Source organism: Lepus europaeus, chromosome 1 (genome assembly GCF_033115175.1).
Source record: "Lepus europaeus isolate LE1 chromosome 1, mLepTim1.pri, whole genome shotgun sequence".
Taxonomy (NCBI): Eukaryota; Metazoa; Chordata; class Mammalia; order Lagomorpha; family Leporidae; genus Lepus; species Lepus europaeus.
Window position 1 is genome coordinate 135,869,681 of NC_084827.1, and position 14,536 is coordinate 135,884,216.

General features: G+C 33.6%; 1 protein-coding gene across 1 annotated transcript in view; it reads right to left on the reverse strand.

The window, feature by feature from the left end:
- The window catches only part of TMEFF2 (transmembrane protein with EGF like and two follistatin like domains 2), a 269,238-nt gene that overhangs the window by 243,770 nt on the left and 10,932 nt on the right, over positions 1-14,536 (reverse strand). Inside the window, exons 3-4 of the mRNA XM_062201141.1 lie at positions 11,754-11,883; positions 6,783-6,809 (exon numbers count right to left, since the gene is read on the reverse strand). Coding sequence (XP_062057125.1) covers positions 6,783-6,809; positions 11,754-11,883 — 157 coding nt within the window. The remainder of the gene's footprint in view (positions 1-6,782; positions 6,810-11,753; positions 11,884-14,536) is intronic.

Consider the following 14,536-nt stretch of genomic DNA (forward strand, 5'->3'; position numbering starts at 1 on the left):
AAATCACTAATTAGAGTATTCAAAATATTAATTAAACTCTTCAGAGAAATTATATTCTTTCTTGATCAGTTTAAGTTCATAGCTGATCATAAAGAAAGGAATAAGTGTCAAAGGGATCACATAAATAAGACCGAGTGTTAGCTAATAATAATAGAATTAAAAAGGAGAGAATGATCCAACATGGGAAGCAGGCCACACAGCAGACTCATAGAATGACAAATGCCCTAAACAGCACTCTGGCCTCAGAATCAGCCCTTAAGGCATTCAGATTTTGCTAGAAAACCCATGAGAGCATTTCAAGCATGGAAAGCTAAGACACTGTGGCAAAAAAATGACCTACATGAAACATCTCTGTAAGTGAGATCCTAGTGGAAAGAAGGGGGCCATCAAAAACAGATGTACTTTTCTCTAAGGGGAAGAGAGAACTTCCACTTTGATTATGGCCCTGTCTAGATAATGTTGGAGTCTGTAGACTCAAGAGGCTTCCATAGTCTTGGCAGCTCATGACAAGAGCCTTGAGTGATCATTTACATCATAAATAAGAGTGTCAATTGTTAAATCAACAAGATTCACTGTGCACTTCCTCCCCATGTAGGACCTCTGTCCTTAATGATTTGTACTATGATAATTAACGGTAAAACTAGTCTTCAAACAGTTCTTTATACTTTGTGTATACTGTGTGGCTGCAAACTGTTGAAATCTTTACTTAGTATAGAGTTGGTCTTGTGTATATAAAGATAATTTAAAATTAATCTTAATGAAGAATGGTATGGGAGAGGGAGTAGGAGGTGGGACGGTTTGTGGGTGGGAGGGTGGGTATGGGCGGAAAAACTGCCATAATCCAAAAGTTGTACCTATGAATTTTATATTTATTAAATAAAAGCTTTCTATAAAAAAGAAATTATATTCTTATAGTAAGTGAGAGTAAAGACCAAAGGTGATATGAATTTTTAATTTCATTTTAATTTTTTGGGGTTCAAAGTACTTTGCATCATCTTTCCTGTAAGATATTATCCTGTTTAGATGAGCAAATAAATGAACCTCCAAAGGGACTGAGAATAAAAATTAAATAGGTATTCTTCAAGCCAACTGAAAATCCACAATGCATATGTTCTGATTCATCATCTAATGTCATTTCTATTATAACACACAATATTCAACTTTCTTTTCCTATATAATTTTTAAAAAATCTTTAAGGATGATTCAGGCCAAAGTTTGTAGTGACCATATCAAGTTTCCAAGTAGTCTCTGGAAATTCAGAAAACTATGAATGCCCTAATGGCAAATACATATAAATATATGTGTAAAATGCCATTAATGTGTGAAAACAAACTCTAGCACAGCCTTCTTCCTTCTCACTTTCCATCATTCTCACTTTGTTTCCCTCATGCTGTTTGCTTTTTTTGTTTTTCCAATTTTGTTATATATTCTATGCTCTTCATTCTTTCTACCTCTGTTTTTTCTGCTACATCTCCCTTTTATTTCTTTTTGAGGTAACAAGAAAACAAGATGGATTCCAACCTATGGAAAGCTAAGATACAATTTCAGTTGAGGCTTAGATGACTGTAAGTTCATTTTGAAGAACAAGAACAGCTCTGAGATACAGGAAAGCAAATTACAGGATAGCCTCTGCTTTCTAATGCTCTCCGTATTGCCATGGAAGAATCAGACAGTGCAAGCTTGGGAGACTTCTTTCCTGAAGCAGTAGTTCAGCTGGAGCTGCCCACAACTGATGCCTATCTTACCTCGGCTTTTATGTGAACACAATGGTGATGCATATTGTGCTTGCCATTTTCTGACGGTGACAGTAAAAGAGGAAAGGTACAAATGCTGGTCAGGACAGGGAAAGGGTACAGAAACGTAGAAGAAAAAATTACTTCAAAATGTGGGAATGAATATTCAGGCCCTTTTTATTTACAGTATATTTAACATTTTCCTTCTGTAAGGGATTATTTTTCTTTTCATATCATGAAATGCTGAGGAGAAATTTATATGTAATCCTGAGTGTGAAGAAATGTGTCATATTCATCATTACAGCTTCAGAAATCTTGCCATAGTGCCCAGGTTATATCACACTTGTTCAAGCCAACCAAATTCCTGCATATCATCAAATCCACATTACACAGACAAGAATTTTTTAAAATGTTTTTTAAGTTCTTAAACTTCTTACAATACCCTTTGCCCATTTTTAGCAATCTACATGATCAGAAATAGCGGCCTAAAATATACATTTTTTTTGAAATATAAAATTTTCTTGTTCTATCCAAAATGTATATGAAGAATGGGGCAGGCCTATGGTGCAGTAGTTAAAGGCACTGGTTGGCATGCCCATTCCATACTGGAGTATCTGAATTTGACTGGCTCCACTCCCAATTGCAGCTGCCTGCTAATGTACACCCTGGCAGGTGTACAGATGGCAGGTGACGCCTCAAGTACTTGGGTCCCCAACAGTCATGAAGGGTACTATATTGAGTTCTAGGTTCCTGGCTTTGGTCTGGCCCAGGCCTTGGCTGTTCCAGCCATTTAGGGAATGAATTTGTTCCAGCAATGGGTCATATCTCTCTGTCTCTGTCTCTCTTTCTCTCTCTCTGCCTTGAAAGTAAATACGTAAATATGTTTTATTTTTTTTATTTATTTTTTTATTTTTTGACAGGCAGAGTGGACAGTGAGAGAGAGAAACAGAGAGAAAGGTCTTCCTTTTGCCATTGGTTCACCCTCCAATGGCCGCCGCAGTAGGCTGCGGCCGGTGCACCGTGCTGATCCGATGGCAGGAGCCAGGTGCTTCTCCTGGTCTCCCATGGGGTGCAGGGCCCAAGCACTTGGGCCATCCTCCACTGCACTCCCTGGCCACAGCAGAGAGCTGGCCTGGAAGAGGGGCAACCGGGACAGAATCTGGCACCCTAACCGGGACTAGAACCCAGTGTGCCGGAGCCGCTAGGCGGAGGATTAGCCTATTGAGCCATGGCGCTGGCTGTAAATATGTTTTCAAAACAAAATGTTTAAGAAATAAATGAGTTATGGACTCATTAACTTATACATATAGACTTGATTAACTTATATAAAGATAATTTACACAGGAAATTTTTCATTAAATAAAGCAATATATCAGGTAGTTTTCTATAATAATGCTATTATAAGATAATTACCTGGATAATTCATAGAATTTATAATAGCAATAAATTTAATTTGACTTGTTGCCATATATGTCCAACATTAATCTATTAAAGAATTCTCTTAACATTGTAAATTATATAAATAACCCCAGTGCTCCCTTTTACCTCATGAAATACAACTACACCCATTGTGTCTATGCCATGTATCTTAAATTCATTTTATTCCCACAGTCATTATCACACAATTTCCATAGATGTTATTAAAATTTAATTGTGGGTTCTCCCACATGTACAACAGAATATAATTGTAATTACTTTAATATTTAAAATGCATTTTTTTATTTTTGGGAATCTAGCAACAACCTAAGAAATCTCTAAATTCCTTTTAAAAGAGGGTAATGGAAAATATACACAGCCTTGCCTTTTTAATATGCCTAAGTGACTCAGAGAAATGCAGGGGTTAAAAATTATACCGTAACCACCCACACACCCTTTTTACTTCCTGCAGTATTTGTGGTTTAAGAAGTCTGCGGGTAGATAAGAGGTTATTATCCCTCCTACACACACCCGTTTTATTATTTACAACATTACTTCTCAATATATATACACATATGAAATACCAATCCTTATCTTTCAATAACTTTCTCAAAGTTCTTAGAATTTGGTCCACATATCATATTTAGTTTATTCTTAATTTTTTTCAAGTAAGTCTATCCAGATAGGTTATATGACGCAGATACATTCCCAACCATATTTGTGTTCAAAAATAGAGTAACATAAACACAGGGTCTTATGTACAAAACTAATAATACAAAATTAGTTTTTATATTAATAGGGTTTTAACACTAAGAGGATGCATTCATTGAAATGTGACACCAACCTTTAAGATTTGTATGCAGTGTTTGTTTCTTATGATTCTACAAATTATCTTTATGAATGAATAGGCATTAGCAGGTCATGTCAAAGACACAGTCACACATTTTATTTCAGTAGCTAACTATTTCAGTAGTTTCATCTGAATAAATAGATCAAAACAAAGATTTTAAAATTCTCTATAAAGTGTATATTAACAAATTAACATAATTTTTATGAAATCTTCACATCTCTTCTATATTGCAGTTAAAAATAGTCCCTCAGATACACTTAATGAAACATATGCCCTTGTGCAAGTAGGTTAAGTTTAATTTATTTTTTAAATAATCAGGTCTAATCTTCATTGCTAATGTAATATTCACTCATTTAAAAATATAGAACAATATTAAAAAAGTAAAAATCAATGTGGTTTAAATGATTTTAGATATGGGGGCTTAATGATAATAACAGTTATGACAGTCATACATGATAAATGTCTTGTGAGTGAATTTTTTAAATTCACTTTTCAAATCCATGCACTCCATTGGGGAATCATAATAACTTTTGCTAAAATAAGAAATTAGAAAAATAGCCATTAAATCCAAAGCACTTGTAAAGATGACCCAATTACAAAGTGAAACAGTACTGTGAAATACTGAATAGAGACCAGTTAGGACAATCACAACAATTGTTACGTTAGCCACACAACCACAAGTTAGTCAACCATTTTTGAGGACTAAAAAATGGCTTCTTTGATGCCTTAGCAATACTAACTCAACTAAGATACAGATATAAATCTATCCTCCACTATGGGTGGCAATCAAATCATAAATTTTAGCACAACCCAATGAATATGTAAAGTGAACTTATGCATGCCACTCTAAATTAGGTTTTGGGGTTCTAGTTTTTAAGCTCTTTGACCCTCTTGTAATAAAAAGTTTAAAGAAAATTAAACTATCAGTACTCAGAGCAAGGTAATCCAGAAACTAGAATAAAGCATTTTAGTAAGAAAAAAAAAAAAAACTCTTATCTTTAATTTTTAAAATGTTCATGCAGCTAGGAGGAGGTACTCACTACCACAATTACAAGAATAATTGTTTAAAAGACTACAACTCAAAATTAATTGGATTTGTGCTCTTGTTTTTTTATTAAGCAAGCATGTATTAAGAAGTTTTTTTTTTTTTTTAGCTCCAGATTACTATAAAGTGTCCACAACTGAAGAGTTGTTTTAAAAAGGGAAAAAAAAAAAATAGAGAAAGGAAAGTAGTTTCCAAGACATGTATCACTCCTATGGTATGAAATAAGTTATAAATGTCATACTTGTGAGATTAAAATTACTTCCTAGAAAATCAGCCTTATTCAGATCACAAGATAACACAAAACGAACCTCAGCTTTCAACATGTAACATCAAGGAAGAGTTTGATTCACATTCACCTGCATGTGCTAATAACAATGAATGAAAACAGGCAATGAGTATCTACAGCAAAACAAATACACCTGATCCAACTTGATTTATTTCTTTATACTTCAATAGTGAATTATCCATTGAAGGAATATTTTACCTTTCTTTTTCTTTATGATTTAGTTTGATCTTCTAAACTGTTGTTTTCAAAACCTCCAAGGAAGCTTTCTTTAGAATACTATATTAATCAGCTGAGGTGGGATGGACATAATTTTGTAGAAGGGATAAAAAAAAAAAAAAGAAAGAAAGAAAGAAAAAGAAACCTTTCCAAAATTCAGGTCACGTCACAGTGAAATACATTCCATACTTGAGTCTTGACTTCTGCTCAGTTTTAGTCTTCATGGAAAAAAACCTGTGCTTTAACATACTACACTAATTGTGTTCACTGGGTACTAGTCACTTGAATTTGTTAATCCTTTCATTACACAAGACAATTTCATAAATCTCTGAAGTATTTCCTGAAGTAGATAAAATGTACATTAAAGATTTATGTTTCTGGGAAACAACACTTCTTTTTTTTTTTATCAAGTCTGCATTTAAAAATTAAATTTGACTTTGAATCATACACTTCTTTATTTCCCATTATTTAAGCAAGGCTTTAGGAGGATACTTATGCTTTTGTTCATTCTGTTATTAATCTTGAAATTATATCTAGGTTTGATTTTGGTTTTGTTTTGCATTGTATGGATAAAAATGGAATTTGCTTGGGTTTCATTCAGAAAAGCATTTGGGACATTTATAAAGAAGGTTCAATCTATAATTTGTCAGTAAGGTTATCAGATCAATCTTTAAAAATTCTTCCTCTCTATGATATATTTTTTTAAAATAAGGAACATATATATCATGCCAGCAAAAATAACTACACATTAATTTAATCAAAGGCACAAAGACAACATCATATTTTCATTGTCTTAAATGTCTTTTTAAAATTTTTCATACGCTAAAGCTCCTTTAGTTTCAAATTCAAATTTGATAATGAAGACCTTATTGATAATGATAATTATGTAGGCATATGTGTTCATATTAATACCTATTAATTAAGCTTATTATAATATATTTTAAAAGCCAACTTAAGCTAAATGGTGGAAATTTCTGTTTGAAAGCCTTGACATTAAGAATATCTATCTCAAAAATAACACACACAAATGGAGGGATAGAGTAAGATTCATAAACAACCAAAAATCTGCATAATATACACATTTACTTAAAAAGGACAGGATGTTTTTATGTTTTCCCCTTTCCTAAAATCTAAAATGTAAATTTGTTTTAGATATTTGTAATGGAAAAAAATGACAAAATATCTATAATAATATTAACATATAAGTCTTCAACAATAGAAGAAGGCATCTCCTACCTCCATCTCCAGATCCTGATCCTGCATCTGGGAGGGAAAATTGAAAAAATTTACATTTATTTGAAAAACACATGAAAAATATAATGTTTTAAAGTTCAAGAGTACTTTATCAGTTTAATACTATAATATCATTATGAAAATTACTACCATATAACCTGATAATATATATGAGTAAAGTCACACATAATATATATGAGTATACTCATTTTTAACCTTCAACCTTATGAAAATAGTTTTTTCCAGCTTCAGAAAATTCATGAACCTGATTGAGCAAAATATCTGATATTTTTATTTTAATTAGGGTGAATTTGGTACATTTGGCCAAAAATATTGATAATAGGATGCTTATCACAGTCAGTGAATTTTAGAAACTAAAAAATACATGTGTCAAATAAACTCCTCATTAAGGCTTATATTCTTACAGATTGCATATGAACAAAGAGAAAAACAGTTTAAAATGAATATCATTTTAGGTAATTGCAAATATGTTTTACAAATCTTACAATTGTAGATGATTCTATCTGCAACTAAATAATCATCCTTTGCTTTTGGAATCATAGATGAGCTTAACTTTTGCCTTTGTGCTTGAAATTGGGTATACACTGAGTGTAACTGCCAGTAAAGAAATAGTACCCTTTCTTTCTCCACTTCTGTCTCCTAGCATCCAAATAACTAATCTGGTCAAAGCTGTCTATTCCAAGGACTCGGTTCCCAGAAACACTCAGTCTCCTGATTGGAGTCATGTTCACTGAGTTTCCATCTGCTTCTACCTATTACTTGCGCACATATCTTCCCTCTGCCTTCCCATTGTTTAGCATTCTGAATTATCTTTGCTGTGTATTTTAATGTTAATGCTGAGAAATAAGACTAATACTGGCATTAACATGTCTGATGTGGTGTCATCCCACATTGAAATCTCAACTAGATTCTAAGAATCAAACACTGCTTCTATGAATCTGTGTTTGCAATTTTAGTGCAATCAAAATAAAAAAAAAATCCTATTTATTTACATGATACTCTACTGACAGGCACCACACAGAAAGAGTCATGGTGGAGGCTGGCATTTGATACAGCAGTTACAATGTCACTGGATATCAGTATCCTATACAGGAGTACCTAGATTTGAGTCATGGTTCCCATATTCCAGATTTCCTGCTAATGAGCACTTTGGGAGGCAGCAAGTGATAGCACAAGTTCTTTGCTCCTGCCATGTATGTGGGAGACACAATTTAAGTTTTAGTTTCTTGATTGTGACCTAGCCCAGACCCCATTGTTGCAGGTATTTGGGGAGTGAACTATAACAGATGGAAGATTTTTTTCTCTCTCTCCCTTTCAAATAAATGAAAAATAAATAAATTTTAATAAAAAAAAGTGTTATGTGTGTAAAGATCCTTAGAGGGTAGACATATAAGAAAGAAAGAATGCCTCCCCAGTGGTCTTCTTCCTTGCTATCATGTTAGGGCATTAGTACTGTCATTAAGAAGCAGTAGTCTTGGTGGAGACTCACATTAACTAAATTCACACAGCCTAACACTGTATTATATCAGAATGTCAAATCCTTAATGAACTGCTAATGTGACTAGATGTATGTCATTGGGCCAATATATTAATTCTTTAAAGGCAAGCTAATTTGTAAGACAATTTATAGTAATAATAAAAAACCCTTCTTAGGAAGTTTAAAATCAAATAGGTATTTAAATTCTATGATTTGACAATTTAATGATAACAGATCAAGAAAGGCTGTTACATTCATGTCCATAATAGGAAAAAGCTCCTGTTAACTGAACTGATAATAAGTCACAGTACTATCTTTTGGACAGAACAGTGCTTGACAGCCAATGTTTGTTAAGTTTCCTTTGTGAATGTTTTCACATTTAAAATTATTTGCTTTATGTTCAGTTAACTTGAAAGCTTAATTCAGTTTTACTTACAGTCAGTAGAATCTAAATTAAAGGTTGTACTACTATAGTGAAAATATATTCTATCTGCATATCATTTGAATGCATATAATTTCTTTTTTTATTTCCTTCTAAGACCATACATTTCTTCTAGTCAATGACAATGTATTGTTCATCATTCTATAGTTACAAGCAACTAAGAGGAAATGCATTAAAAACTCATGGGTTCTCAGCTCCAAATTTTATTCACTGAATGACATAGGGAATGTCATTCCAGCTTCTAAGCTTGTTTCTCCTCTATTCAAAAGGTACAGTAATGCCTACCTCACTGGGATACTTGGAGGCTAACTGAACAATAGCATATTCTAAATGTTTGAGTACCGTCTGAAATATAATAATTACAACTGTAGAGTGAGCATCTTGCCTATTCATTATTAGTTTTCAAATAATTATATGTCACTGGGGAAAAATCAGAAAAAAATGGAAGCAGTATTTTAGCTTGTGATACCCATGAATGTTTCAAAAAAATTCATGATCCTTAAGAAAATTAGCATTTAATTTGATCCAAATTAAATGGCTATGAAAGAAAGAAGGACTATATTGGGAAAATGGTCGCATAAATCCAAAGCATCATTATGAAACAGCTATGGGAAGCTTTAATGTATTTCTACTATAAGATGAATCTTCTTGACAAACTGAGATATAAATAGCTTACTATAGTCTCGTTAATAAGATGCAAACATTGAAGGAAAGGAGTCATGCTGTTGAAATCTGGGCAACTAGTTAATGTGTTTCTTACAAGATAAAAAGTTAAATCAACAGCGAGAACATTAAGTAGCCCAGAAGGATACCATCTTGTAGACAACAACAACTAAAAACATTTGTAAGTTCAATGAAAAACACAGAATTAAGTCTTCTGTCATTTATTACAAGAGATCAGAACTTGCCACCTCCAGTCAGTGTCAAATAGCTTCAAAATAAAAATGGAAAATCTATGAAGAAATGAATGAGAATCCTTTTTAGATCATAAGTCAGAACCCCAATTTATTTACAGTCAGACGTAGTTAATCAAAAATGCTTTGATCTCTGCATGATTATTCAGATCAAAACCCTTTTAAATTTACATGTCAATGGAAGATGTATTCAGCAAGACTGGCTTACTAATTAAATCCTGTAGAAATCTAAGTATATGAATGAGCTAAGGACAGATTATTCAATTGTTATTAAATTTTCTACTTAGCTACGGATTTATTTTCATCACATAACCAGCACATCAGGGACTAGAATGGAAAGGCTTAAATGAATCAGGAGAATGTGCTGACAAGAAGTTGGAGTTGGCAAGTAAGAAGGAGAGATTTGCTACCAACCATAACTAGCCATAACCACTTCTGGTCTGTTTATTCTGACTATTACCTGCTGTTCCTCATTTGGTTATTGTGTGAGAAGGACAGACATCCATCATGATCTTGAATAAGCAAAACCTTTCCTCAATATTCTGTGGTATTTGACTACATCCTCTCTGGTTTCTGGGAGTCCAGAGTACCATTTTTTTCCTACCCTATGTATCCTAAAGTGTTGCTTTTAAGTTTTCATTGCTTAGGTATTGCTAAAGGATTTTTCGTAATTAATTTGCTCCTTGTCTGTCTTTCTAGTTCTCATTCCTTACTAACAGAATAGCAAGCTGGTCCCCTCCCTTTCCTATGAGGGAATACTGCCCAGAAAGTCTCACATACTACTGTCACTTTTATTCATTATTTCCCACTCACAGACCAACAGCAATGACCCATTGGCTCTAACAAATAAGAAGCAAGTGGAGCACCAGTCCAGCTTCCCTCCCCACCACTCTTCCAGAAAGAACATTCACATCCTGAGGCAAAAAATCGCTTGAGAGAAGAGACTACTTAAAAGCCAGAATCAAACAAAAAAGCCAGAGAAATGATACCAGTTCCTTCTGATAATTTTTAGAAACCTAAGTACAACTTAGAATATCAACAATTACTGAGAACCATTAAGCCGAAGATAATCTTTTCAAAAATATGAGACTTTTCTCCATGCTCATTTGTCATCCTTCTCAAGTCATCAAATATTTCACTTTTCAAAATAATAACCTGGAGTAGAAGCACCCATTATCTAAGAGGTACTTTTGAATATGATAGACTTTGCATAACACTATTCTTTATTTTCAATTTTGGAAGGATTATTTATGTCATTATTATTTTCTCTGAATATATATCATTCGAATTCTCAGAAATGATGAATTATTCCTGAAACATGCTTATTTGCCATGAACAACTATTATTGGACACTGTATATTTTAATAAAAATGATTTTGATATATCAAGTCTAGCCTGAAATCTCAACTCTACTTTTACGCTTTGCTTCTTCAAGCTCAGCTTTATCTAGTTTTTTTCCCTCACCACAATCCTGTTAAACTTTTACAACTGTAGTACACAAAAGGAAAATCTAAAAGAGTATATGAAATCACTTCCTTTTCAATTTCTTTATAGCTTCCTTGCTACAACATAACTCAAAAGCTATGTAGAATCCCAGGTTAACTGTATCAGAAAGGATAGATGCCATCAGAAATTATATCTACCACAAATACTTTCTTCAACATAATGTGCTAAGTGGCAAGAAAAGCATTTTATAGAGTTGCTAAGGTTAAATTTTTAACTTTAGAATTCAATCCTGCAAAACTTCCTTCTAGCAGATAATATTATCATTTTAAATAAACAGACAAACTTTAGCCATGCATGGATAGATTTCTATATATTTGGTAGCTGGGAAGTCAATCAAGGTCTCTAATTATATTTGACTTTCATTCAACTATCATCACTTAATTAAATAACAAATATTTAAATTAACTGTTATCTTTATGGTAGAACTCTCTTTATTCTAGAAGTGATTTGGAAATAAAAGACCAAGAATAATGCATGACCTGTACAAAAGAACAAAAGGAATGTTTAGTAATTATATAACACAACTCATTTACTTTGAAATAATAGGAAACATCACACATGGCTTTTTGATTTGGAATCCATTCAGAGGGTTTTGTGGAGAATCACAAACATACCTGTGGCACATGATCCTTCTGACATCACAAGTATCTCACTCTGCTGTTTGCATGCAGCCTGTCGCAGGTAACACTCATTCTGGTAGCTCTCTCCATTGGAGCCACACACAGGCACATAGTCACTGTTGCACTGGGTAACACAAAGATAAAACTATGATCAGTACTAGAGTTTTATTCCTCTGACACTGTGAATAAGAATAATAATTTACCAAAGGAAACAGACTTGTATTCATTTTCAGTTATTCCCTTATACCATAAATCTTTGTTCTTGTAAACTCATCATTTAAAGGTACATAAACGAATTTTGAATCATTCATCAGTCATTTGACCTATATAGGAGAAACAAAAATCATCTAAATTCATCAAGAAACTCCAACAAGGTGACTAGGAAAATAACAAGAAAAAGGTATAGCAGAAAATGTATCAATACCAGTTAATAATGTTTTTCTGCGATATAATCTGCCTACCTTGGTGGAAACATCAAAATGTGCTATGATATTGAAACTATTCAAAATAAGATAACATCTATCTATGTTTGAGGAAGAAGTGTATTTAATCATTATTAATTTCTGGTTTTAAAAGATTTTATTTATTTGAGAGGCAGAGTTACAGATAGTGAGAGCTAGAGACAGAGAGAAAGGTCTTCCCTCTGTCGGTTCATTCCCCAAATGGCCACAAAAGCTGGAGCTGCACCTATCCAAAGCCAGGAGCCACGTGCCTCCTCCCAATCTCCCATGCAGGTACAGGGGCCCAAGCACCCGGGCCATTCTCCACTGTCTTCCCATGCCATAGCAGAGAGCTGGATGGGAAGAGGAGCAGCCAGGACTAGAACCAGTGCCCACGTGGGAAGCTGGTGCAGCAGGTGGAGGATTAACCTATTGTGCCATGGCACTGGCCCCAATCATTATTAATTTCTAAAAATTCAAATAAGATCCTATACTGATGTTTACAAAGAAACAAGATAATAGAATACAGTGAAAATATCAGCTACTACTGAACTACATGTTACCTTTACTGATTATTTCAAAGTATGACTTGTTTTATATATATAAATACATATATAATATATATAAGTATATATATGTATATATATATATATCACCATACCAGATTTTAATACATACTACAGGGCAATAATAATGAAAACAACCTAGTACTGGCACAAAAACAGAAGGCAGACCTATGGAATAGAATAGAAGCTCCAGAAATCAATCCACTCATCTACAACCAACTTATTTTTGACAAAGGTGCTAAAATCAACCCCTGGATCAAGGACAATTTCTTCAACAAATGGTGCTGGGAAAACTAGATCTCCACATGCAGAAGTATGAAACAAGACCCCTACCTAAACCTTACACAAAAATCCACTCAAAATGGATCAAAGACCTAAATCTACAATCTGATAGCATCAAATTACTAGAGAACAATCTGGAACCTCTGCAGACATTGGCATAGGCAAAGACTTCTTGGAAAAGACTTCAGAAACACAAGTAACCAAAGCCAAAATTAACAAATGGGATTACACTAAGGTGAGAAGCTTCTGCACTACAAAATAACCACTCACAAAGTGAAGAGGCAACCAAAGAAAGGAAGAAAATATTTGCAAACTACACAACTGATAAAGGCTTAATATTCAGAATCTATAAACAGCTCAAGAAATTCAACAACAGCAAAACTAACAAGCCCATTAAGAAATGGTCAAAGGGCTTGAACAGGCATTTTTCAAGAGCAGAAATTCAAATGGCCAACAGACACTTGAAAAAATGCTCAGGATCACTAGCCATCAGGGAAATTCAAATCAAAACCACAATGAGGTTTCACTATACCCCAGTTAGAATGACTCTAATAAAGAAATCAACAAATAACAAATGCTGGTGAGAATATGAGGGAAAAGATAACCCTAATCCACTTTCGTTAGGAATGTAAACTGGTGTAACCACTGTGGAAGACAGTATGGACATACCTCAGAAATCTAAATACAGACATACCATATGACCCAGCCATCCCACTCCTGGGAATTTACCCAAGCCAGAAGAACTCAGCACATGAAAGAGTTATCTGTACCACCACATTTGTAGCAGCTTAATTCCCAATAGCTGAGCTATGGAATCAACCCAAATGTCCCTCAACTGAAGACTGGATAAAGAAATAATGGTATATATACACTATGGAATACTAATAAGATGTAAAAATAAATGAACCCTTTCTTTTGCAACAAAATGGATGCAACTGGAAACCATTACACTTAGTGAAATAAGCCAGTCCCAAAAAGACAGATATCATGTTTTCTTTGACCTGTGGTAACTAATAGAGTACCTAAAATATAATGTATTGGAGTGAAATTGGCATTTTGAGATTTGATATTGTTTATAGCACTGGTGTCTACTGTTGAGGAACAGTGTTTTTTTCTTTATATTATTTGTTGCGCACTTTACTATGTGTAGGGTTAACTTTATGATTATAAAGTAAACTGAAAATAGATCTTAGTAAAAAATAAGAATGGGAATAGGAAAGGGAAGTGGATGAAGGGTTGTTGCATGGGTGGAAGGGAGGGTAGGGTGGTAAGTATGACTGTGTTCCTAAATCTGTATATAAGAAAAACATGAAATTTGTATACCTTAAATAGAATATTAAAAAAGGAAAAAAAATTATGTATTTCATACAGAGAAAAGTTCATTTTAAAAATCTCATTATAAAAAGGTACACATTTTACAGTGGAAATTAGGCAACCTACAGGGTATAGGCATCACAACATAATCACAATCTAAGGCATTAAAGACAAG